At 42.2% G+C, this 23,072-nt stretch overlaps 2 protein-coding genes and 1 pseudogene across 4 annotated transcripts; 2 read left to right on the forward strand and 1 right to left on the reverse strand.

Moving 5' to 3' along the window:
* Positions 1 to 105: 105 nt before the first annotated feature.
* Positions 106 to 1,898, forward strand: LOC115110738 (transmembrane protein 220-like). The gene is made up of 6 exons (XM_065006658.1): positions 106 to 252; positions 465 to 494; positions 608 to 668; positions 882 to 1,005; positions 1,094 to 1,153; positions 1,273 to 1,898. Exons 1-6 carry the CDS (start codon positions 142 to 144, stop codon positions 1,400 to 1,402), a joined length of 516 nt encoding a protein of 171 aa, XP_064862730.1. The 5' UTR covers positions 106 to 141; the 3' UTR covers positions 1,403 to 1,898.
* Positions 1,899 to 2,157: 259 nt separating this feature from the next.
* LOC115110737 (protein SCO1 homolog, mitochondrial-like) lies at positions 2,158 to 9,976 on the forward strand. 3 transcript variants are annotated; one of them, XR_010460417.1, is made up of 9 exons: positions 2,158 to 2,451; positions 2,594 to 2,713; positions 2,881 to 2,971; positions 3,147 to 3,344; positions 3,538 to 3,630; positions 3,740 to 3,855; positions 3,973 to 4,110; positions 5,862 to 5,957; positions 9,295 to 9,976. XR_010460417.1 is itself a non-coding variant. In XM_065006657.1 (8 exons), exons 1-7 carry the CDS (start codon positions 2,290 to 2,292, stop codon positions 4,105 to 4,107), a joined length of 915 nt encoding a protein of 304 aa, XP_064862729.1. In that variant the 5' UTR covers positions 2,158 to 2,289; the 3' UTR covers positions 4,108 to 4,110; positions 5,862 to 8,355. The 3 variants fall into 3 exon arrangements, 2 of the variants coding, with proteins under 2 accessions (XP_064862729.1, XP_029492468.1); XM_065006657.1 differs by lacking the exon at positions 9,295 to 9,976 and having other exon boundaries at positions 5,862 to 8,355; XM_029636608.2 differs by lacking the exons at positions 5,862 to 5,957; positions 9,295 to 9,976 and having other exon boundaries at positions 3,973 to 4,823.
* A 5,203-nt stretch (positions 9,977 to 15,179) lies between these two features.
* Positions 15,180 to 22,320, reverse strand: LOC135559589 (myosin heavy chain, skeletal muscle-like; annotated as a pseudogene).
* Between the last annotated feature and the right edge of the window lie 752 nt (positions 22,321 to 23,072).

Consider the following 23,072-nt stretch of genomic DNA (forward strand, 5'->3'; position numbering starts at 1 on the left):
AAACGTCATACCTCAAACCTCACTCTAAAAAAATAACGGATACGGATTCAACGCAACGTTTATGGTTCAAAGTCCAGGAGGAAAATTTGCTGTCGAATTGCTGATTACTAGAAACTGGTTCTGTAGTTATAGACAGTGACAATGAACGAACCTAGTGAAGTTAAGTGCACAAAAACGAACTTTTCTCTGATCATTTGGAGAGTTTGCAATGTATGCATGTCATTGTTCTTTGCTCTAGCAAGTTATGTGCAGGCAAGTGATTCCCTTATTTGGTTGCATTGTTTGAGATACTTTGTTTCTATAGCCTACTGTATTTGGCGTTAGCTGTAGGCATATCTGCTTCTGTTGAACTCATGGATTTAGCAGAGTCATTTAATGAGTGAACATGGTGTATGTCTGTCTGAATATTTGGCCCAACTGAGTAAATCCCATGTCTTATCCTTTGTCTTTTTTTATTGGCATAGATTAACGATCCGGATGCAGTGTTATGGATGGTAGGATCACGCTTTTTTTAGTAGTTTAATGTCCTTATGAATTACTATAATCAAAGTGCTTTTTTATTTGTTTTATTTACAGTAATCCACATACACACATTTTCTATTTCCAGGTTGCCTATGCTATTCCAGCAAATCTGTGTTTATTGATTGCCATTAAACCACATGTAACAGGTATGTGGGCATTATGAATAGAGATCCATTAATGACCTTTGCCTATTTTCCCTATTAAATAACATTTCCATTTTAACATTTTTGGCCAGTGAAAAAGGCCATTGACTGTTTAGTATCTTGTAGCTATATCATGTGTAGTTAAAGCTATACATATATATGCATGAGCCTGCACTGCACCCTGAATGTTTAAATGCTTGAGAGACTGTTTTTCAGAGACACTACTTTGGAGGAGAATTGCTAAACTTCATGTGCTCATTTCGACTGCTGTTGTTTCCATGATGGGATGGACTCTGTATAAAGAGCGCATCATAAATATCTTCCAGCAAGAGGAGGGAAGGTATAGTCTTACAGTCAAAATATTTTTCTGTTTAGATGAGCATTGTGTACAATAATTATTTTTGGTCACTGTTTCTCTCTATCCCCAGGGAATTCTCTGGTCTCATGTTGACACTTGTCTGGCTTCTCCTGTGTCAACACTCTGGAAGGTAAGGACTTTCAACATAGATTTGGACCTTATCCCAACATGAAATACCTTATTTAAAAAAAGACTCAAACTCAGTACATCACTGATATCTGTACTGTTGTAACTACTATTTTCTATTAGTTCTATTGGGGCTCTCAGACTGTCTGTTGCTGTTGCCATCACAATCTTCCCCTTTGTGGCCTGGCTGTACTACTACATTAACAAGGAGCTGAGGACCAGCTGGCCCCCGCATTGTAAAGCTGCACTGTAGATATCCATTCATTAAGATAGTCCAGTGATGAGTGAGCAACATATCTGCGGGTTGGAACATTTACAAGAGGATATGACCTAGCTACAGAGGCAGTATGGAAATCATGAATGCATTGTTTAAAAAGACACATGTAAAAAAAACACCCCTACTAAAACCATACATCTAAATAAGTGACAATGTCATCAATTAGAATGTATATGATTGATACATTTTCCTTTTTTTTTACTGGAATCATACTTTTCTCTTTCTGAACATGTTTGTTGTTGTAGGCAACCCATTGCACTTGTGGTGATATCTGGTTTAATCACAGTAAAATAAAGCAATTTAATAAGAAATATAAATGGCTTTTTATTATTATTTTTGCATCAGAAATCGAAATTGAAAGAAATGCATGTACTGTAGCCTACTCAATGCTCCAAATAATTAGGTATTTTAATTTAGCACCACTGCACCTCAATAGCTACAGGATATGTGCTTTAAAAGTAATGTAGGCTATATTTAAATAAATGTAAATCAAACTCATTTTGTTTTTGGTCCTCCTAACTTGTTAAAGTTGGCAGGTAATGTAGGCTACTGCCAATGAAAAGTTAATTTTCTGTACTGTGTTTTACAATAGCTAGATGTCAGTAGCGCCCAGAGAACACAGTACAAAAATTGGACTCAGGTGCGTAATTTCCGGTTCTAACAGCCAGAAATAACTGTGTTTGCCGGCAGATCCAGGGTCAGCTTAAAAGGTTGATATTGCGAGCCACTCGGTCAATGAGCATCGTTGTAAAATGCATCCTGATCCAAGATCAGGAATTTGAATGCGTTTTTACTTTCAAGATTCACGTTGTGTAAAATTCTGCCACCACTTCCGCATTGAGATCTTGACAAACTAGCTTATCATGGCAGTGGGCCTAATATCGTATCAGACGTTGAGTTGTCGATTGTTAAACCGTATGATTTCGCACCAAAGCGTGAGCACAATCTGCAACTTTACACGCGCTTTATCGAGAAGGACTAGCTCTCCGTACGCAGATCTCTCACCACGGACAGTCCACCGTCTGGTAGGTCATACATGGCTTACAACACTCAGACTGGAATCAAATGTGTTCACGGTTAAGCGCGGAATGACTAACAGCTTGAAGACGTATATCATTGTACCTAACCATCATGTTAACATATTGTGTGTACTCATGTACTGTGCAGGTAAATCTATGCGGGAGTTGGACGTGCCGGACATCACAGTGGATGTCTTTTTACGACTCAAGATCATTCTCCTCTTTACCTCCACCGCCCCCTTCTGGTGATAAAGCCAAAAAGACAGGGGTATGTAACGTATCAATTCATTTCTGAGTGATACATAAACAACTGTGTCTGGGCACCTGATAAAACCTGGTTTTAATGTCTGGATAAAATAAAGCACCGTGCCTTTTGCTTTGTCTTTAACCTTAACCTTGTTGCTCTGCCTGTCTCCATTCATCTATCCTCTGCAGCCAGTGACTTGGAAATCATTAGCAATAACATTTGCATTCGGGGGTGTTCTCCTTGCCGGAATGAAATATTTCAAGAAGGAAAAAGAAGAATGTAAGGACATTTCACCTCTTGGCATGCTCACCATCATGCAGTAGGCTACATCCAACAGTGGATTTACACACATTAATTTATGTTCCGAACTGAACTGGAGTTAATCGTCAGTTTCTGTACATGTTGGTAACAATCTGTTTTACATTATGTTGTCTTTTTTACACATTCACTGCAGTGATTGAAAGAGAAAGGACAAAGTCAATGGGGAAACCAGCACTTGGGGGTCCATTCTCTCTTGTGGATCAGAATAATAAACCCTGTAAAAGTGAGGATTTCCTCAGCCAGTGGGTCCTTATCTACTTTGGGTTTACACACTGCCCTGACATCTGTCCTGATGAAATCGAGAAAATGATTGAGGTGGTGGATGAAATAGGTAAAGTGTTTTATTTTAAACGTCTCTTATAATGCATCATATTATTTATGAATGTCATGGAAATTAGATGGTTGAGTGAATATCCAGTCAGTCACTCATATCATGTTGTCACAAAGCATAATGTTAATGCTACAACCCTGGGATGTCCAGGAGATTTGTTGTGATCAACACCATGTCTTTCCATGTTTCCCAGACAGGATACAGTCTCTTCCAAACCTGACCCCCATCCTCATCACCATTGATCCTGACAGGGACACACCTGAGGCCATGGGGACATATGTGAAAGGTAAAGAGAACAAGCCATTAACTACTGTAGCTTCCATGTTATGGTAAAAGGGGGGCTTAGACTCACATTGGTGGAACAATAACATTCCCCCTCTGTCCTCTATCCCCAGAGTTCTCCCCTAAGCTCATTGGCCTGACTGGGACAATGGCCCAAATTGACCAGGTCTCTCGAGCCTACAGAGTCTACTACAGCCAGGGACCAAAGGATGAAGACAACGACTACATTGTGAGTTCATTGTCTGATCCTGCCCCTATTCAGAACTCTCATTTGTTCATAGTAAAGTTCCCACTTTTCCCAGCTGAATTGATCTCTAAATGAAACCTCCTTTATTCTTGACTGCAGGTTGATCACACAATCATCATGTACCTGGTTGGTCCGGACGGAGAGTTCAAAGAGTATTTTGGACAGAACAAGAGGAGCGCTGAGATCTCCTCTTCCATTGCATCACACATGAGGAAGTACAAGAAGGGGAATTAAGAGGTGAGATGAAGGAGAACTGGTACTGTCTGTGTCTGGGAACACCTCTTGTGTGCCTCTCACAGCCTTCAGAGACCATCAGCTGCCTCAGGCCCAGCAGGACTGAACGCTGCCATATTATGTCAATGACATGGAATATTTATCTGTATTACAGCTTTCATTGAATTCAGATGTCTACGACTTACCATTTCCTTGTTGCGGTTTACCATTTAACATGGTCTCTAATATCATATTAAGTCTAAGATGATTTAAAGTGATTGTTTGTAAATGGGTGTGGACAACACTTAAGTGTTTACTTTTTCTGCTTTACCCATTATTTAAATCAATGTGAAATACAGTTGTTTTGATGTAAAATATGAGCCAACCAGAAATACTTGATTTTAAGTACCTAAACAAATGTAACTACCATAAAATGTAGGGGGAAAGTATTCCCTGGAAATCAATACTGAAGAACTAAAGGTTCTTACCCTTGGACACTCCTAATGGAAAAACACATGAATAGTTGTCGTTGTGCAGTTACAGTTCGGCTTTACTTCCTTTACATTAGTTCTTCTGTTACGTCTGGCCCAATACCTGGACTCGTCTCAGTGACACCAGAAACATTTATGCACTGTAGTAACTCTTTGGTTACTCGATTTGTACTATTCATAAATCAGTCATATTTCAACTGAATTTCCAAAGTAATGTTTAATTTATTAAACATGAACTTACAATTATGTATGTCTGTCTGATTTTATTTATTTTTTTTTTTTACTGCCCATGTAGTCGTAGGCTTCCATGCAGGTTATCAGGGCTTCACTTTGTACAACCATATTGTAGACTAGCCTGTTCCTAGTGGCAAACACATGCTGGTTAGAGTTTGTTGTTCATAGGAGTTGTCAAGAGTAGAGTACTGTCCGAGATAATTAATTTAACAGCTTGATTTGTAATCATGTTGCTATTGATATGACCGCCAGGACAGTGTCTTGACTGGGCCCATTGTTCTGCAAATAAATGGTAACCACCGGAGCCTCTATTTCTGGTTATATCCATAGATGCATGATTGGCTCATAGTAACAAATCATTTTCAATGAATTTACACACACACACACACACTCATATGTTTATGTTTTGCAATACATACCAATTATTTCTGATGACTGTATTTTAGGCAAGAACCTGTTGATGAGTTCCCCCTTGGTAACCTGAACTAGAGAGGGCACAGCAGTTGTTCAGCACTCTTCGGCAAAGCACTCCACTCATTATTATTTTTTATTTTTTTCACCTTTATTTAACCAGGTAGGCCAGTTGAGAACAAGTTCTCATTTTCAACTGCGACCTGGCCAAGATAAAGCAAAGCAGTGTGACACAAACAATACAGAGTTACACATGGAGTAAACAAACAAGCCAATAACACAATAGACAAGTCAATGACACAGTAGAAAAAAGAAAGTCTATATATAGTGTGTGCAAAAGGCATGAGGAGGTAGGCAATAAATAGGCCATAGGAGTGAATCATTACAATTTAGCAGATTAACACTGGAGTGACAAATGAGCAGATGATGATGTGCAAGTAGAGATACTGGTGTGCAAAAGAGCAGAAAAGTACATAAAATAAAAACAGTATGGGGATGAGGTAGGTAGATTGGGTGGGCTATTTACAGATGGACTATGTACAGCTGGAGCGAACGGTTAGCTGCTCAGATAGTTGATGTTTAAAGTTGGTGAGGGAAATAAAAGTCTCCAACTTCAGCGTTTTTTGCAATTCTTTCCAGTCACTGGCAGCAGAGAACTGTAAGGAAAGGCGGCCAAATGAGGTGTTGGCTTTGGGGATGATCAGTGAGATATACCTGCTGGAACGTGTGCTACAGGTGAGTGTTGTTATCGTGACCAGTGAACTGAGATAAGGCGGAGCTTTACCTAGCATAGAGTTATAGATGACTTGGAGCCAGTGGGTCTGGCGACGAATATGCAGCGAGGGCCAGCCGACTAGAGCATACAGGTCGCAGTGGGTGGTATAAGGTGATTTGGTAACAAAACGGATGGCACTGTGATAGACTGCATCCAGTTTGCTGAGTAGAATGTTGGAAGCTATTTTGTAGACGACATCGCCGAAGTCGAGGATCGGTAAGATAGTCAGTTTTACTAGGGTAAGTTTGGTGGCGTGAGTGAAGGAGGCTTTGTTGTGAAATAGAAAGCCGATTCTAGATTTGATTTTGGATTGGAGATGTCTAATATAAGTCTGGAAGGAGAGTTTACAGTTTAGCCAGACACTTAGGTATTTATAGTTGTCCACATATTCTAGGTCGGAACCGTCCAGGGTGGTGATGCTAGTCGGGCAGGCAGGTGCGGGCAGCGAACGGTTGAAAAGCATGCATTTGGTTTTACTAGCGTTTAAGAGCAATTGGAGGCCACGGAAGGTGTGTTGTATGGCATTGAAGCTCGTTTGGAGGTTAGTCAGCACAGTGTCCAAGGAAGGGCCAGAAGTATACAGAATGGTGTCGTCTGCGTAAAGGTGGATCAGGGAATCGCCCGCAGCAAGAGCGACATCATTGATATATACAGAGAAAAGAGTCTGCCTGAGAATTGAATCCTGTGGTACCCCCATAGAAACTGCCAGAGGTCCGGACAACATGCCCTCCGATTTGACACACTGAACTCTGTCTGCAAAGTAGTTGGTGAACCAGGCGAGGCAGTCATTAGAAAAACCAAGGCTATTGAGTCTGCCGATAAGAATTCGGTGATTGACAGAGTCGAAAGCCTTGGCCAGGTCGATGAAGACGGCTGCACAGTACTGTCTTTTATCGATGGCGGTTATGATATCGTTTAGTACCTTGAGAGTGGCTGAGGTGCACCCGTTCGGCAGAGGTGCACCCGACCGGTTCGGAAGCCGGATTGCACAGCGGAGAAGGTATGATGGGATTCGAAATGGTCAGTAATCTATTTATTAACTTGGCTTTCAAAGACTTTAGATAGGCAGGGCAGGATGGATATAGGTCTGTAACAGTTTGGGTCTAGGGTGTCACCCCCTTTGAAGAGGGGGATGACCGAGGCAGCTTTCCAATCTTTAGGGATCTCGGACGATACGAAAGAGAGGTTGAACAGGCTGGTAATAGGGGTTGCAACAATGGCGGCGGATAGTTTTAGAAAGAGAGGGTCCAGATTGTCTAGCCCAGCTGATTTGTACGGGTCCAGGTTTTTCAGCTCTTTCAGAACATCTACGGTCTGGATTTGGGTAAAGGAGAAGCTGGGGATGCTTGGGCGAGTAGCTGCGGGGGAGGCGGAGTTGTTTGCCAGGGTTGGAGTAGCCAGGAGGAAGGCATGGCCAGCCGTTGAGGAATGCTTATTGAAATGTTCGATTATCATGGATTTATCAGTGGTGACCATGTTACCTAGCCTCAGTGCAGTGGGCAGCTGGGAGGAGGTGCTCTTGTTCTCCGTGGACTTTACAGTGTCCCAAAACTTTTTGGAGTTAGAGCTACAGGATGTGGATTTCTGCTTGAAAAAGCCAACCTTTGCTTTCCTGACTGCGTGTATTGGTTTCTGACTTCCCTGAACAGTTGCATATCGTGGGGACTATTCGATGCTATTGCATTCCGCCACAGGATGTTTTTGTGCTGGTCAAGGGCAGTCAGGTCTGCAGTGAACCAAGGGCTATATCTGTTCTTGGTTCTGCATTTTTTGTACGGGGCATGCTTATCTAAGATGGTGAGGAAATTACTTTTAAAGAATGACCAGGCATCCTCGACTAACGGGATGAGGTCAATATCCTTCCAGAATACCCGGGCCAGGTCAATTAGAAAGGCCTGCTCGCAGAAGTGTTTTAGGGAGCGTTTGACAGTGATGAGGGGTGGTCGTTTGATTGCGGGCCCATAGCGGATACAGGCAATGAGGCAGTGATCCTTGAGATCCTGATTGAAAACAGCGGAGGTGTATTTGGAGGGCAAGTCATGCCGTCCCTGGAAGGGGTGCGTCACCTGAGTGGGTTGATTCACTGATGTGGTCATCCTGTCTGGGTTGGCGCCCCCCCTTGGGTTGTGCCATGGCGGAGATCTTTGTGGGCTATACTCAGCCTTATCTCAGGATGGTAAGTTGGTGGTTGAAGATATCCCTCTAATGGTGTGGGGGCTGTGCTTTGGCAAAGTGGGTGGGGTTATATCTTTCCTGTTTGGCCCTGTCCGGGGGTGTCCTCGGATGGGGCCACAGTGTCTCCTGACCCCTCCTGTCTCAGCCTCCAGTATTTATGCTGCAGTAGTTTATGTGTCGGGGGGCTAGGGTCAGTTTGTTATATCTGGAGTTAGAGCTACAGGATGTGGATTTCTGCTTGAAAAAGCCAACCTTTGCTTTCCTGACTGCGTGTATTGGTTTCTGACTTCCCTGAACAGTTGCATATCGTGGGGACTATTCGATGCTATTGCATTCCGCCACAGGATGTTTTTGTGCTGGTCAAGGGCAGTCAGGTCTGCAGTGAACCAAGGGCTATATCTGTTCTTGGTTCTGCATTTTTTGTACGGGGCATGCTTATCTAAGATGGTGAGGAAATTACTTTTAAAGAATGACCAGGCATCCTCGACTAACGGGATGAGGTCAATATCCTTCCAGAATACCCGGGCCAGGTCAATTAGAAAGGCCTGCTCGCAGAAGTGTTTTAGGGAGCGTTTGACAGTGATGAGGGGTGGTCGTTTGATTGCGGGCCCATAGCGGATACAGGCAATGAGGCAGTGATCCTTGAGATCCTGATTGAAAACAGCGGAGGTGTATTTGGAGGGCAAGTCATGCCGTCCCTGGAAGGGGTGCGTCACCTGAGTGGGTTGATTCACTGATGTGGTCATCCTGTCTGGGTTGGCGCCCCCCCTTGGGTTGTGCCATGGCGGAGATCTTTGTGGGCTATACTCAGCCTTATCTCAGGATGGTAAGTTGGTGGTTGAAGATATCCCTCTAATGGTGTGGGGGCTGTGCTTTGGCAAAGTGGGTGGGGTTATATCTTTCCTGTTTGGCCCTGTCCGGGGGTGTCCTCGGATGGGGCCACAGTGTCTCCTGACCCCTCCTGTCTCAGCCTCCAGTATTTATGCTGCAGTAGTTTATGTGTCGGGGGGCTAGGGTCAGTTTGTTATATCTGGAGTATTTCTCCTGTCCTAATCGGTGTCCTGTGTGAATCTAAGTGTGCGTTCTCTAATTCTCCCTCTCTTTTCTTTCCCTCTCTCGGAGGACCTGAGCCCTAGGACCATGCCCCAGGACTACCTGACATGATGACTCCTTGCTGTCCCCAGTCCACCTGGCCGTGCTGCTGCTCCAGTTTCAACTGTTCTGCCTTATTATTATTCGACCATGCTGGTCATTTATGAACATTTGAACATCTTGGCCATGTTCTGTTATAATCTCCACCCGGCACAGCCAGAAGAGGACTGGCCACCCCACATAGCCTGGTTCCTCTCTAGGTTTCTTCCTAGGTTTTGGCCTTTCTAGGGAGTTTTTACACCTGCATTGCTTTCTGTTTGGGGTTTTAGGCTGAGTTTCTGTACAACACTTTGAGATATCAGTTGATGTACGAAGGGCTATATAAATAAATTTGATTTGATTTGAAGTTGGTCAGGATAATGTCTATGAGGGTGCACATGTTTACGGATTTAAGGTTGTACCTGGTGGGTTCCTTGATGATTTGTGTGAGATTGAGGGCATCTAGTTTAGATTGTAAATTCCTGGCTGGTTGGTGGTTTGTGATGACTGGGAAGAAATACTCTTCTAGATGAGAAGAGATCAGCTGTCAAAGTATCAAATCATCCTTTATGAGATTTTTATATTGTATGCTCATGAATTCACCCACTGAACCATTTCATATCTTGAGTTGTTGTGTCCCACCTACAGTAAATGCCCATCTCTTTGCAAAATGGACAGGAGTCCCTTGTGCCTCATTCAATGTACACTGTTGCCCTGGAGAGTTGAGTTTGATGATACGATCAGTGTCTGTCCCTGTGGATGTCTTGTCTGAGACAGTCCCCCTAAAACGGGGTGTTCTTTCAGACTAGAAGTGGTTATCAGCAGCTTTATTTTGTGGTCTCCTGTCCGTTGACCCTCTAATCTAAGGCAGATGCTCCCGTCCTCAGATCTATTTTCCACCTGGGGCAGGCATCAGTCTGCCTCGGACAGAACCAGCCAACGGGGAATGTCTCCTTACTTCTTCTCTCGTTCGCACTGTGACTTCAAATTCCCACAATCTCGCAGTGTCCTTGACACTACTAATGCGCACTAACACCCTGGACCAGAGATAATGTTGTGCTCAAAATGCACCACAGTATATCAGTCAATTTTGTTTTCAAAATAAGTTTGAATTTGAACCAGTAAAATGTTTATTTCATAGAATTTAGAATTGTTCTTGCACACGGCCACACGCAGGAATAAACCGAACATAAACTAATTGAAAACATCTACAGCACTGTGAATGCATTGTATTGTTTGTCATTGCATTCTTGAAATGCCACCCGTATAGATTAAATAGATGACTTATTCAACAAAACATTATATGGCCCTTCCAAAGCCCTCTGTCAGCACAGGCATCACATGGGTGTGACATATGGTACACTTGAAACACATACTTGTGCTATATTGACAGGTGAGGAACATTAATAGAAATCCACTCTGGATTTTGTATAGATCTGGAAGGCTTTATTGGATTCGTTGTTACCCCTGTTGTTTGGAATGCTCTCTCGGCCATGCTTAAACGGAGGCCTGGATTTGTTTGGATCCATGATGAGGCATGGGCTGCTTTTGTATGAGATGTATTCAGGTCGTCTGTAAAGCATTTTACTACATGTGACGTCACAATAGGAAGCAGCTTAGATGTTTGTATTGTCAGAAGTCTTGTATTGCTTCAGCGTGCTTCATTACAGAGCCGACAAAGGCCTCTGGTATTCAGTTTCGTAGATCATTTTTGTTCAGAATTACTATGTCAAATGTGCTGTGTCAGTATGTTTTATTTTTATTGCACATTTGTGTATTGGTCATGGTGACTCAATCCAATCTCATAGAGCAACATTACCTCAGTTTAGCATTAGGTCAATAGTCTTGAAAGCAAAACTGAAAAGGTTTTTGATAACATCTCTTCGTCTCAGGTCTTTGAATGACAATGGAATACACAGCAGACGGACATGTCTCTGTCTGTCTGGAACGTGCTAACTGCCACCTGTCAACCCCAGCCCATATCGGGCCATGCCCTCCCAGTGAGCCCTAAATGACCGTGATCCCAGTCGCCCAATGCCAGAATCTGAGCAATGCCCTAACATACCTAATCTTCCCTGATCCCAGAAAACAAGGAATGTTGTGTCCGGACCCAAAGCCCCCTTAGCTGCCATCCTTAAGCCATCATTGCTTTTTAATGGACAGTCTACAGGGTTACAAATGAAAACATTTAAATGTGACACAATACAGCTATAGATAGACAGTTGAAAATACAAAATGGACATACTTTACTTTTCCACGGTGGCGTATGAGCCAGATTTGATTTTTATCCAAATATAGAGAAGCTATATAGGTTCATCAGATGTTGACCATGTTGATATTCAACATACAAAAGAAACCCATTCACTATACACCAGCCTGGTCTAATAGACTAGCGGTAACATAGTAAAGTAAATCCAGGAAGTTCAAATGAGTATGATATGTTAAGTTTGGTATGGTTATATAAGACAGAAGGTTGCTTAATGAAAAAACAAAAGTAGGTTGGGTGTATAATGTGAACGTCGAGCAAAATGTAGGTTGTGTGGGTGGGTAGCTACTCTGCAACTACTTAGCTGTAAGCTAACCCTAACTTTAACCTAACTCCTAACCCAAACCTTAAATCCTAGCCTAGCTAACCACATAAAATGTGAATATGTAAATTCGTAACATAACACAATTTGTGACATATCATAGAAATGGATGATGGACATCTGCAAATGAATACATGCCATACTAACATAACGTTTACATTTACTATGTTACGTCTACCCCTGATTCCAGGTTGGATACACTGGTTACTTACTGTAAGAGCATCTTGTCTGTTTTTATTTTAACATTTTAGGCTAACCTTGAGAAACTGTGCAGAACTCTTGAAGACCAAAGTAATGAGTACAAGAACAAATCTGACGAGGCCCATGAGTGTCTGAATGATTACACTGCCCTGAATGCTCGCTTGCAAACAGAATGGTAAGTTTCATGTAAATCCCATTTACATGAAGGACACCAAGGACTTGATGCATAGTTTGAGAACTACGCTGCTAGTGTGCTACTTTTACAATATCTCTTGAATAGGTGAGCTCAAACACCACCTTGAGGAGAAGGAGCTAACTGTGTCCCAGCTGAGCAGAGTGAAACTAGTGAGAAGTCAATAGATTGAAGAGCTGAAGAGACTTTTGGAGGAGGAAGTCAAGGTTAGACAAACTCTTGCCAATTACAAGCCATAATTATTTCACAACGACGATATAAGCTAAGACTAACTTTATTAATTGTCTCTGGCTTTAGGCTAAGAATGCCCTGGCCCATGGTTTACAGTCAACCCACCATGACTGTGACCTGCTCCGGGAGCAGTATGAGGAGGAGCAGGAGTCCAAGGCTGAGCTGCAGCGCAGCATGTCCAAGGCCAACAGTGAGGTAGCTCTGTGGAGAACCAAGTATGAGACTGATGCCATCCAGCACACTGAGGAACTTGAAGAGGCCAAGTAATTGCCAACTTTTTATAGATGTTCTACTTATTTGCCATAAGTTATCATGAAAAACGGTCTCACTTTCCGCAGGAAAAGCTTGCCCAACGTCTCCAAGAGGCTGAGGAACAAATTGAGGCGGTGAACATAAAATGTGCTTCACTGGAAAAGACTAAGCAGAGACTGCAGAGTGAAATGGAGGATCTCATGGTTGATAAGAAACAGAGAAACTTTGACAAGGTAATATAAAAGTTTGATTACATTTTTTAATGTATTAGTGACGATACTCATTGATCATTACATAGTTTTAGATTCTAGTTGTCTGGAAGCAGAAGTATGAAGAGTCACAGTCGGAGCTGGAAAGTGCTCAGAAAGAATCTCGATCACAAACCACAGATCTTTTCAAAATTATCCACGGTCCGGAGTCCCTGGCGACAATCTACGGTCCGGTTTCTCCGGTAACGATCCACGGTCCGGTTCCTCCGGGGACGATCCACGGTCTGGTTCCTCCGGGGACGATCCATGGTCCGGAGCATCCGGCGACGCGCCCCGCACCGGAGCCGCCCCCGATGGTAGATGCCCACCCGGACCCTCCCCTATTGAGTCAGGTTTTGCCACCTTTGGGGGGGTACTGTCATGCCCTGACCATAGAGAGCTGTTCTCGGGGTGTGTTTATTCTCGGGGTGTGATTTATGGTGGGTTATCTAGGGGAATTGTATTTCTATGGTGGCCTGATATGGTTCCCAATCAGAGGCAGCTGTTTATCGTTGTCTCTGATTGGGGATCATATTTAGGTAGCCATTTTCCCATTGTGCTTTGTGGGATCTTGACTATGTGTGTGTGGAGTTGCTTTCTGCACTGCAGACACGTTTCGTTTAATCACTTTATTGTTTTTGTGCTTTATGTTTTCTCTTCCAAATAAAGGATGGAAACATACCACGCTTCATCTTGGTCCACTCCTTATAACGATCGTGACACGAGGACAAGGCTGGAAATCACTCTGTCATGCTGATTGAGTTTGAATAACAGACTGGAAGCTTCAAAAGGGGGGTGGTGCTTGGAATCATTGTTCTTCATCTGTCAACCATGGTTACCTGCAAGGAAACACGTGCCGCCATCATTGCTTTGCACAAAAAGGGCTTCACAGGCAAGGATATTGCTGCCAGTAAGATTGCACCTAAATCAACCATTTATCAGATCATTAAGAACTTCAAGGAGAGCGGTTCAATTGTTGTGAAGAAGGCTTCAGGGCGCCCAAGAAAGTCCAGCAAGCGCCAGGACCGTCTCCTAAAGTTGATTCAGCTGCGGGATCGGGGCACCACCAGTACAGAGCTTTCTCAGGAATGGCAGCAGGCAGTGCATCTGCATGCACAGTGAGGCGAAGACGTTTGGAGGATGGCCTGGTGTCAAGAAGGGCAGCAAAGAAGCCACTTCTCTCCAAGAAAAACATCAGGGACAGACTGATATTCTGCAAAAGGTAGAGGGATTGGACTGCTGAGGACTGGGGTTAAGTCATTTTCTCAGATGAATCCCCTTAACGATTGTTTGGGGCATCCGGAAAAAAAACTTGTCCGGAGAAGACAAGGTGAGCGCTACCTTCAGTCCTATGTCATGCCAACAGTAAAGCATCCTGAGACCATTCATGTGTGGGGTTGCTTCTCAGCCAAGGGAGTGGGCTCACTCACAATTTTGTCTAAGAACACAGCCATGAATAAAGAATGGTACTAACACATCCTCCGAGAGCAACTTCTCCAAACCATTCAGGAACAGTTTGGTGACGAACAATGCCTTTTCCAGCATGATGGAGCACCTTGCCATAAGGCAAAAGTGATAGCTAAGTGGCTCGGGGAACAAAACATCGATATTTTGGGTCCATGGCCAGGAAACTCCCCAGACCTTAATCCCATTGAGAACTTGTGGTTAATCCTCAAGAAGCGGGTGGACAAAAAAAAACACACATTCTGACAAACTCCAAGCATTGATTATGCAAGAATGGGCTGCCATCAGTCAGGATGTGGCCCAGAAGTTAATTGACAGCATGCCAGGGCGGATTGCAGAGGTCTTGAAAAAGAAGGGTCAACACTGCAAATATTGACTCTTTGCATCAACTTCATGTAATTGTCAATAAAAGCCTTTGACACTTATGAAATGCTTGTAATTATACTTCAGTATTCCATAGTAACATCTGACAAAAATATCTAAAGACACTGAGGCAGCAGACTTTGTGAAAGTTAATATTTGTGTCATTCTCAAAAACTTTTATCCACGACTGTATATTTGTTTGCGTTTACAACCAAACACAATTCAATATCACTAAATATTATTACATTTGAAATCAAACAGAACTTGAATCCGCAGTCCTATATGTATTGTCTATTTTTAGTTGAATCGAGGCTTGAATTGAAACAATAGCTGTTGACTGTGCATATGCTATATAGGCCTAAATGATATATGATATATGTTACACCTACCCGTTTTTAAGTGGAGTTCTCTAAACAATCATTCTCATGATAGCACGGCTAATAGTAAGTGACAAATATCAAAGCCAAGCAGTGTTGGGCTTGGTTAAAACCCTGGATGCGAGACCAAAGGGTAGCAGTAGGTAGATCAAATACATGTTTATTTGTCACATGCGCCAGATACAACAGGTACCTTACAGTGACATGCTTACTTACAAACCCTTAACCAACAATGCAGTTTTAAGAAAATACCTACAAAAAAAGTATGAGATAAGAAACACAAATAATTAAAGAGCAGCAGTAAATAACAATAGCAGGGCTGTATACAGGGGGTACCAGTACAGAGTCAATTTGATTAGCTGTTCAGGAGTCTTATGGCTTGTGGTTAGAAGCTGTTTAGAAGCCTCTTGGACCAAGACTTGGCGCTCCGGTACCGCTTGCGGTGCGGTAGCAGAGTGAACAGTCCAGTAGGAGGTGCTGCCCAGCCTATGTAACGTAGATATAACATAGATATCTGACATTGTTTTCAAGGTACAAAGTCAACATATTTTTTGTCTATGTAGAAATTTGGTTACCATGATGACATGGTCTATGTGGTTGAAATATCACCCTCAAAACAACAGTTGACGTTGTTTTCAAATTCAATGTATTTTCCACATATATTCAACGTCACATACATTGTGTCACTATACAACCAGTTTGTGTCCAGTGGGTAGTCATTATGTAATCATCCTAGGCCAGGTTATGAGTCCACCAAATCATTAATAATTGTATCAGTGTTGGATTTATTAAGTGATTATTTTTAGTTTATTTTTCAGCAATGGGAATTCCATTAGGATACTGCAATGCTATGGGTTGAAGTTGAGGGCAGAATGTGAAAGAAAAAACGTTTCTATAGAGACATTTGTACATGTTTTTTTGAGCTGAATGCCCGGTAAGCCACCCTGTCTGCAAATGGAATGCAAGACCTAGGTTTATCAACTGTGAACCTGTTCTGTGTAGGTAGGCCCTAATGTTGAGTGGATTTTGCGCCATTCAAAATGGGATATAGCAGTAATAAATACTAGGCTATTATTTTGTATATATTTTTTACTAATAATTTTGTCAAATAGCATTAGCTAACTTTTGTGTATCCATACAATGATTCAATAAACACAAATCATGTTGAAAGTGTATTATTATAGGGCAACATACATCCACTACTGCAAACCAAAAATAATACATCTACATCTTCTACATTTCACCTCTTGACCATTTTCTTACAGTTCTCATCAATATCTATTAGACTAAACAAACGAGGTATTTGGAAGTTGGTTAAGAGGATGTTGCTTATTAATGTTGCAGGCATTGCCCACGTTTTCTTCAGAATGCCAGCCATTTGCTACTCTTCACTGACTTTTCCCTGTAAAATAAGGAAATAGTAAGGAATATATTGTATGCCACTTCAGTATATCAGGATTGGTTAGTCAGATTTATTGTATGAACAAAATACAATGCAGTAAGTTTGCTATCCCATCAACTCACCTTGCCCATGTCATGACTCTTGACCCGCATCTGTTGACCTGGGTCTCAGCAATGTCAGCACGCTCTTCAGCCTCCTCCAACTCATGCTGCACCTTCCTGAACTTGGTCAGGTGGGAATTGGCTTGCTACTCCTATAAAATTTAATTGGATCAAGTATCAACATTTTTAAGGGAGGTTCCAAACCATGTGTAAACTGGTCTGGATTGAGTTGTACTCACAGCCTCCTCCACCTGTCTCTTGTAGGCTTTAACCTTCAGCTGTAACTTGTCCACCAGTTCTTGAAGTCTAATGATGTTATTTTTATCTTCCTCAGATTGTTTAAAAAAAATATTTCTTAGAACGCACCAAAGAACTGTGGTGATGAGGAAATCAATGGTGAAGTTTTGCATGCAGTGTATCCATCCAGCTGGCATTTACCTGATAGGTGAGCTCCTTGATTCTGCGCTCATACTTGCGTATGCCTTTGACAGCATCTGAGATGTGTTTCTGCTCTGACTCTAGCTCATTCTCCAGCTCTCTCACCTGATTGAAACCAACAACTATTACCACCACACTATAACAGCATAACATTGTCATCTGCATCTCCAATTGTAGTCAAGGTTGTATTATAATATTAACTATAAAAACACTACCCTTGTCTCCAGTTTCTGGAGGCTTCTTTCCACCGTTCATGGCAATATTCTCTGCCTCATCCAGACGCTGCTTCAGGTCCTTGAAGGTGATCTCCAGATTCTTCTTCATCCTCTCCAGGTGATCACTTGTGTCCTGCTCCTTCTTCAGCTCCTCTGCCATCATGACAGCCTGAACATGCAATAAAAACAGTTTAGCACATTGATAACCATAAAAACAGTTTAGCCCATTGATAACCATAAAAACAGTTTAGCACATTGATAACCATAACAGTTTAGCCCATTGATAACCATAAAAACAGTTTAGCCCATTGATAACCATAAAAACAGTTTAGCCCGTTGATAACCATAAAAACAGTTTAGCCTATTGATAACCATAAAAACAGTTTAGCCCATTGATAACCATAAAAACAGTTTAGCACATTGATAACCATAAAAACAGTTTAGCACATTGATAACCATAAAGGGACACTGACAGTAAATAAGGCAGAATATAAACTTACATCAGTGATAGCCTTTTTGGTCTTCTCAGCATTTCTGGCCTCCTGAATACTGTCTTCCAACTCACCCTGAATTGAGATGAGATCAGTCTCAAGATTCTTGAAACTGTTGATCAGGCTTGTAATGTAATTCAGCAAATTATAATGGGGACATTTTCTATTTTTAGATTGAATTCGTTTTTACATTAGGACTTAGATGATTCAGAAAGTGGAGTACTGTACCTGTGAGTGCAATAGCTGCACTCTCTCACTAGCACCCACTAGTTCTTGCTTAGCTGTTTTACGGCTTCTCTCAGTATACTCCAGAGTACCCCTCATCTCCTCAATTTCATCCTGCGACAGGTTGCTCCTGCGCTCAGACATGATAACCTGCTCCTTCATATCCTCCTGTCCTCTAATAGCATCATCAAGGTGGAGTTGTGCTTCCTATGGGGGAATGAATTGATCAAAGTAGTCTCTCCTATAACTGCAAGACATACAGTATATTCCATGTACAGTATGTTTCCATTAGCTAACCTAGAGCTGAACTTGTATATATCTCTGCTGTTTCTGTGACTCACTGGCCTGTCTATTAGCATGGCTCAGCTGAATCTCCATCTCATTGAGGTCTCCCTCCATCTTCTTCTTAACTCGCAGGGTATCATTCCTGCTCCTGACCTCAGAGTCCAGATCGGTTTGCATGGAATCAATAACTCTCTGTCTGTTTCTCTTCAGCTGGTCAATCTCCTCCTCCTTTTCAGAAATCTTTCTGTCCACTTCAGACTTCACCTGGTTCAACTCCAGCTGTACACGGAGGAGCTTAGATTCCTTATGCTCCAGAGATGCCTGAATGGGAGTTGACATACAGTCACATGAGACAGGAAGGTATTGTAGTTGGGAATCAGGATAAATATGAGGTACCCATCTTTACACATTTTACTATTACCTCTGCCTCCTCCAGGACAGTCTGAACCTCTGTCTTCTCCTGTTGTCTTCTCTGTCTTCTCCTGTGTTTCTTTGACTTTTCATTCATGGTTTTTCCTGTTTCCCCTAGCTGTTCAGTAAAATCCATAATTTCCTCTAGAATAGAAAAAAAAAATCAGTAAGCATAATTGTTTCTATACTTAAAGATTGTGTGAGGCATGAGAGCATTTACTTAATAAAGAACCTTGACATATGTTGCAGGTTTTTGTTTTCACGTTTGAGTGTTTCGAGATGTTCAAGAGATTCTTCATAGCCATTCTTCCTTTTGAAGTTCTCAGTGCCCATAGAGCGAACCTCTTTCAACGATGCCTCCAGCTCTGCCTGACACTCCTCAAATTTCTGCTTCCACTCTGTCTAGATCTGCAAATGACAAAATATGACGTATTATAGACAGGCTATATTTGTCATATAAATAAACACAAGCATCATAAACATTTATTTTTAAAATAGTAGGTATGCTATCTTGCACCTTATCAACATTTCTTTGTTTCTTGTCCAAAGAGACAGCAGCGGAGTTGGCTTTCTCAACGTCCATCATCAGATACTCCACCTCCCCTTGCACCCTCTGCTTGGTCTTCTCCAATGAGGAGCACTTGGAGTTGGTTGCCTCAACAGCTTCCTCTGCTTCCTGAAGACGTAGGGCTTGCTTTTTCCTGTAGTGGGAAACATGGAATCCACTTAATACCCTTTTTTTTAATACCCTTTACCCCATTTCCCTTTGGTTGAAGCGATCACATGTAGAAAATAGATCAGTTATGTTGGATCTTACTTGGCCTCTTCAAGTTCCTCAGTGCACTGGATGGCATCAGTCTCATACTTGGTTCTCCACAGAGTTACCTCACTGTTGGCTGCAGCTCAGCCTTGGACTCCTGCTCCTCCTCATACTGCTCCCGGAACATGGGCCAGAGCTTTCTTAGCCTACTATGGAAAGCAAATGTCATGGGCTTTTTATTCACAAACATAACATTTTAGTAGGATATATTATGTTGACCTTAACATCCTCCTCATTCTGCCTTTTCAGCTCTCCAATTTGTTGGACATAGGCTTGTTTGCCACGAGTTAGGTGTGACATTAAGGAATCCTTCTCCTCAAGCAGTCGTGACATCTCCCCTGAAAATTATCAAAATAGAAGTTCAGAAATATGTAGATGTGAACATTGGCTTTGACTATTTGGACGTTAAGTTTTCACCATTTTCTGTCTGGAGTCGAGCCTTCTGGCTTGAAAGATCATTGATTAATATTTGATGCTCTTCCTCTTTAGTTTTCACTTCACTCAGATGATCTTCAAGAGAACGGCACAGTTTTTCCAAATTGATCTGTAAAATTGTAGATTTCACAAATTAAAAAACTGTAGCTATTTCAATATATATTTCAAAACCAAAAACAAACCTTAACAAATATTTGTTAACTTACCTTTGCTTTAGCAATAGCCTCCATGTTGCTTGACAGGTCATCCACCTCCAGTTTTAGCAATAGCCTCCATGTTGCTTGACAGGTCATCCACCTCCAGTTTTAGCAATAGCCTCCATGTTGCTTGACAGGTCATCCACCTCCAGTTTTAGCAATAGCCTCCATGTTGCTTGACAGGTCATCCACCTCCAGTTTTAGCAATAGCCTCCATGTTGCTTGACAGGTCATCCACCTCCAGTTTTAGCAATAGCCTCCATGTTGCTTGACAGGTCATCCACCTCCAGTTTTAGCAATAGCCTCCATGTTGCTTGACAGGTCATCCACCTCCAGTTTTAGCAATAGCCTCCATGTTGCTTGACAGTTCATCCACCTCCAGTTTTAGCAATAGCCTCCATGTTGCTTGACAGGTCATCCACCTCCAGTTTTAGCAATAGCCTCCATGTTGCTTGACAGGTCATCCACCTCCAGTTTTAGCAATAGCCTCCATGTTGCTTGACAGGTCATCCACCTCCAGTTTTAGCAATAGCCTCCATGTTGCTTGACAGGTCATCCACCTCCAGTTTTAGCAATAGCCTCCATGTTGCTTGACAGTTCATCCACCTCCAGCTTTAGCAATAGCCTCCATGTTGCTTGACAGGTCATCCACCTCCAGTTTTAGCAATAGCCTCCATGTTGCTTGACAGGTCATCCACCTCCAGTTTTAGCTCACTTTTCTCTTTTTCCAGATTCTGCTTAATTCTCTGGAGGTTGTCAATCTGCTCTCCCAGTTCTGCCACACTGTCAGCATGTTTTTTTTAACGCAGAGTAGAAGAGGTAGCGTCATGCTGTAGAGACGACTCCTCCAGGTCTCGATGCAGCTTCTGAAACTCAGCCTCATGCTTCTTGTTCATCTCAACCTGAGTAGCAGTGGCTCCACCAGCCTCCTCAAGTCTTTCACTGATCTCCTCAAGTTGCCTGGAAAGGTCAGCCCTCTGCTTCTCTAGCTTGGCCCGAACAGCACGATCAACCACAGTTTCCTCAACACGACCCTACAGGTTAACAAACTATGTTCAGTTTGCCTAACATACCCATAGTGCATTTATCCATAACAGGATAGGAGTTGGAGGTGATGAGAAGCATATCTGAAAGGGGGAAATTAAATTAGACTGGGGTCCCCAATTTATTTATTTTTTAAAGTCCATTTTTCCCAATGTTTTTATGAATATTGCTAGCAGCAACAGAATAGACAAGAATGACATACAGTACCTACAGTAGAAAAGAGGACAATATCTTCGTTCTAACTTTATTTCTCATCTCCTAATATTGAGCAAATTACACTCACCGGAGCCAGTTACACTAACTGGAGTATCTGACATACGTAGACTTTGAAAAGCACCCACAAACAGGATACTGTACCAGTGCATTTTATCTCAATATCAAACCATTTCTGTGTAATTAAGTGCCTTACCGTTATTTGTTTTCAATTAAAATGGTCAAAAAGAAACAAAAGTAGCTTCTTAGCAAAGAGCAATTTCTCAAGCAAGAATTTTGCTAGGACTGTCTGGGAGAGGTCTGATTGGGGAGGGGAAAATGGAACATTTGCTGTTATTGGCAGAGAGGTTTGGAACTCTCTTTCTTATTGGTTTATTAATGAATAAATTATGTCACCATGGAGTGATGTCGCCATAGAAGGCCAAAACTCCATACCACCAAAACAGGCTGACATTTTTACACGAAAAGAACATTATCATATGTTTCAAAATTTCACAGTATTATTCAAACCTTGTAGTGTGGAAATATATATACTGTATATAAAAGATGCTCTTAGCGAAAATGTGTTTGGAGTTATGATTCACCTGATGACAAGACATGTTAACGTATGATGGGGGTCCCGTATGATGGGGGTCCCATATTATTTGCTAGTTTGTGTGTGTGTGTGTGTGTGTTTGTGTGAGAGAGGCTTAGTAAGAGAGATACTGCAGTATGTCAAGATTCTACATACCAATATGCTCTGGCTTCTTGTTACAAGTTAGCTGGTAGAATATATGGTAGCTCCTCTCAGCACCCAATTGAAATGTCCCTCGAGGTTTTTCCAGCAGATCTTTCAGTAACAATGCAGAATTCATTCAACATCACTCATACAGTATATGGATAAAGTCAGGAAATGCATTTTTAGCAACAAAACAAATGTTGTACTTACAAACTTCAATATCTGCTGAGGCCAGTTTACCAGTTTAGTACGTTGTACTAAAGTGTATTCTAATGAATTTGCCCTTTTTGAGAAGAAAAAAAATGTCTTACTGTAAGTTTAACGTTGTTCAGCTCTTATTGCTACGCTTCTGGGTAAAAAAACAATTCCGTTGGATTCTGGTTTGACTCACAAAGCGAGAGGAGTTGTCATTCCTCACCGTCTTGGCATTCCCAAAAGCCTCCAGCAGAGGGTTGGCCTGGATGATCCTCCAGGGTTCCCTGCCACAAGAAAGGAAATGTATCTGACATCCATTTCTGTACAGCACCAGTCAAAGCCCATTCCTGTACATCACCAGTCAAAGCCCATTCCTGTACATCACCAGTCAAAGCCCATTCCTGTACATCACCAGTCAAAGCCCATTCCTGTACATCACCAGTCAAAGCCCATTCCTGTACATCACCAGTCAAAGCCCATTCCTGTACATCACCAGTCAAAGCCCATTCCTGTACATCACCAGACAAAGCCCATTTCTGTACAGCACCAGTCATCAAGCAAAGCCATTCCTGTACATCACCAGACAAAGCCCATCAAGCACCAGCCCATTCCTGTACATCACCAGTCAAAGCCCATTCCTGTACATCACCAGACAAAGCCCA

This window comes from Oncorhynchus nerka, linkage group LG21 (genome assembly GCF_034236695.1).
Source record: "Oncorhynchus nerka isolate Pitt River linkage group LG21, Oner_Uvic_2.0, whole genome shotgun sequence".
In the NCBI taxonomy this organism is placed as follows: Eukaryota; Metazoa; Chordata; class Actinopteri; order Salmoniformes; family Salmonidae; genus Oncorhynchus; species Oncorhynchus nerka.

Coding starts and splice junctions, on each gene's coding strand:
- LOC115110737 (XM_065006657.1), top strand. CDS start 2,290: ATGGCAGTGGGCCTAATATCGTATCAGACGTTGAGTTGTCGATTGTTA. Junction 2,452..2,593: donor CACGGACAGTCCACCGTCTG/GTAGGTCATACA, acceptor TGTACTGTGCAG/GTAAATCTATGCGGGAGTTG. Junction 2,714..2,880: donor ATAAAGCCAAAAAGACAGGG/GTATGTAACGTA, acceptor TATCCTCTGCAG/CCAGTGACTTGGAAATCATT.
- LOC115110738 (XM_065006658.1), top strand. CDS start 142: ATGAACGAACCTAGTGAAGTTAAGTGCACAAAAACGAACTTTTCTCTG. Junction 253..464: donor CTCTAGCAAGTTATGTGCAG/GCAAGTGATTCC, acceptor TTATTGGCATAG/ATTAACGATCCGGATGCAGT. Junction 1,154..1,272: donor CTGTGTCAACACTCTGGAAG/GTAAGGACTTTC, acceptor ATTTTCTATTAG/TTCTATTGGGGCTCTCAGAC.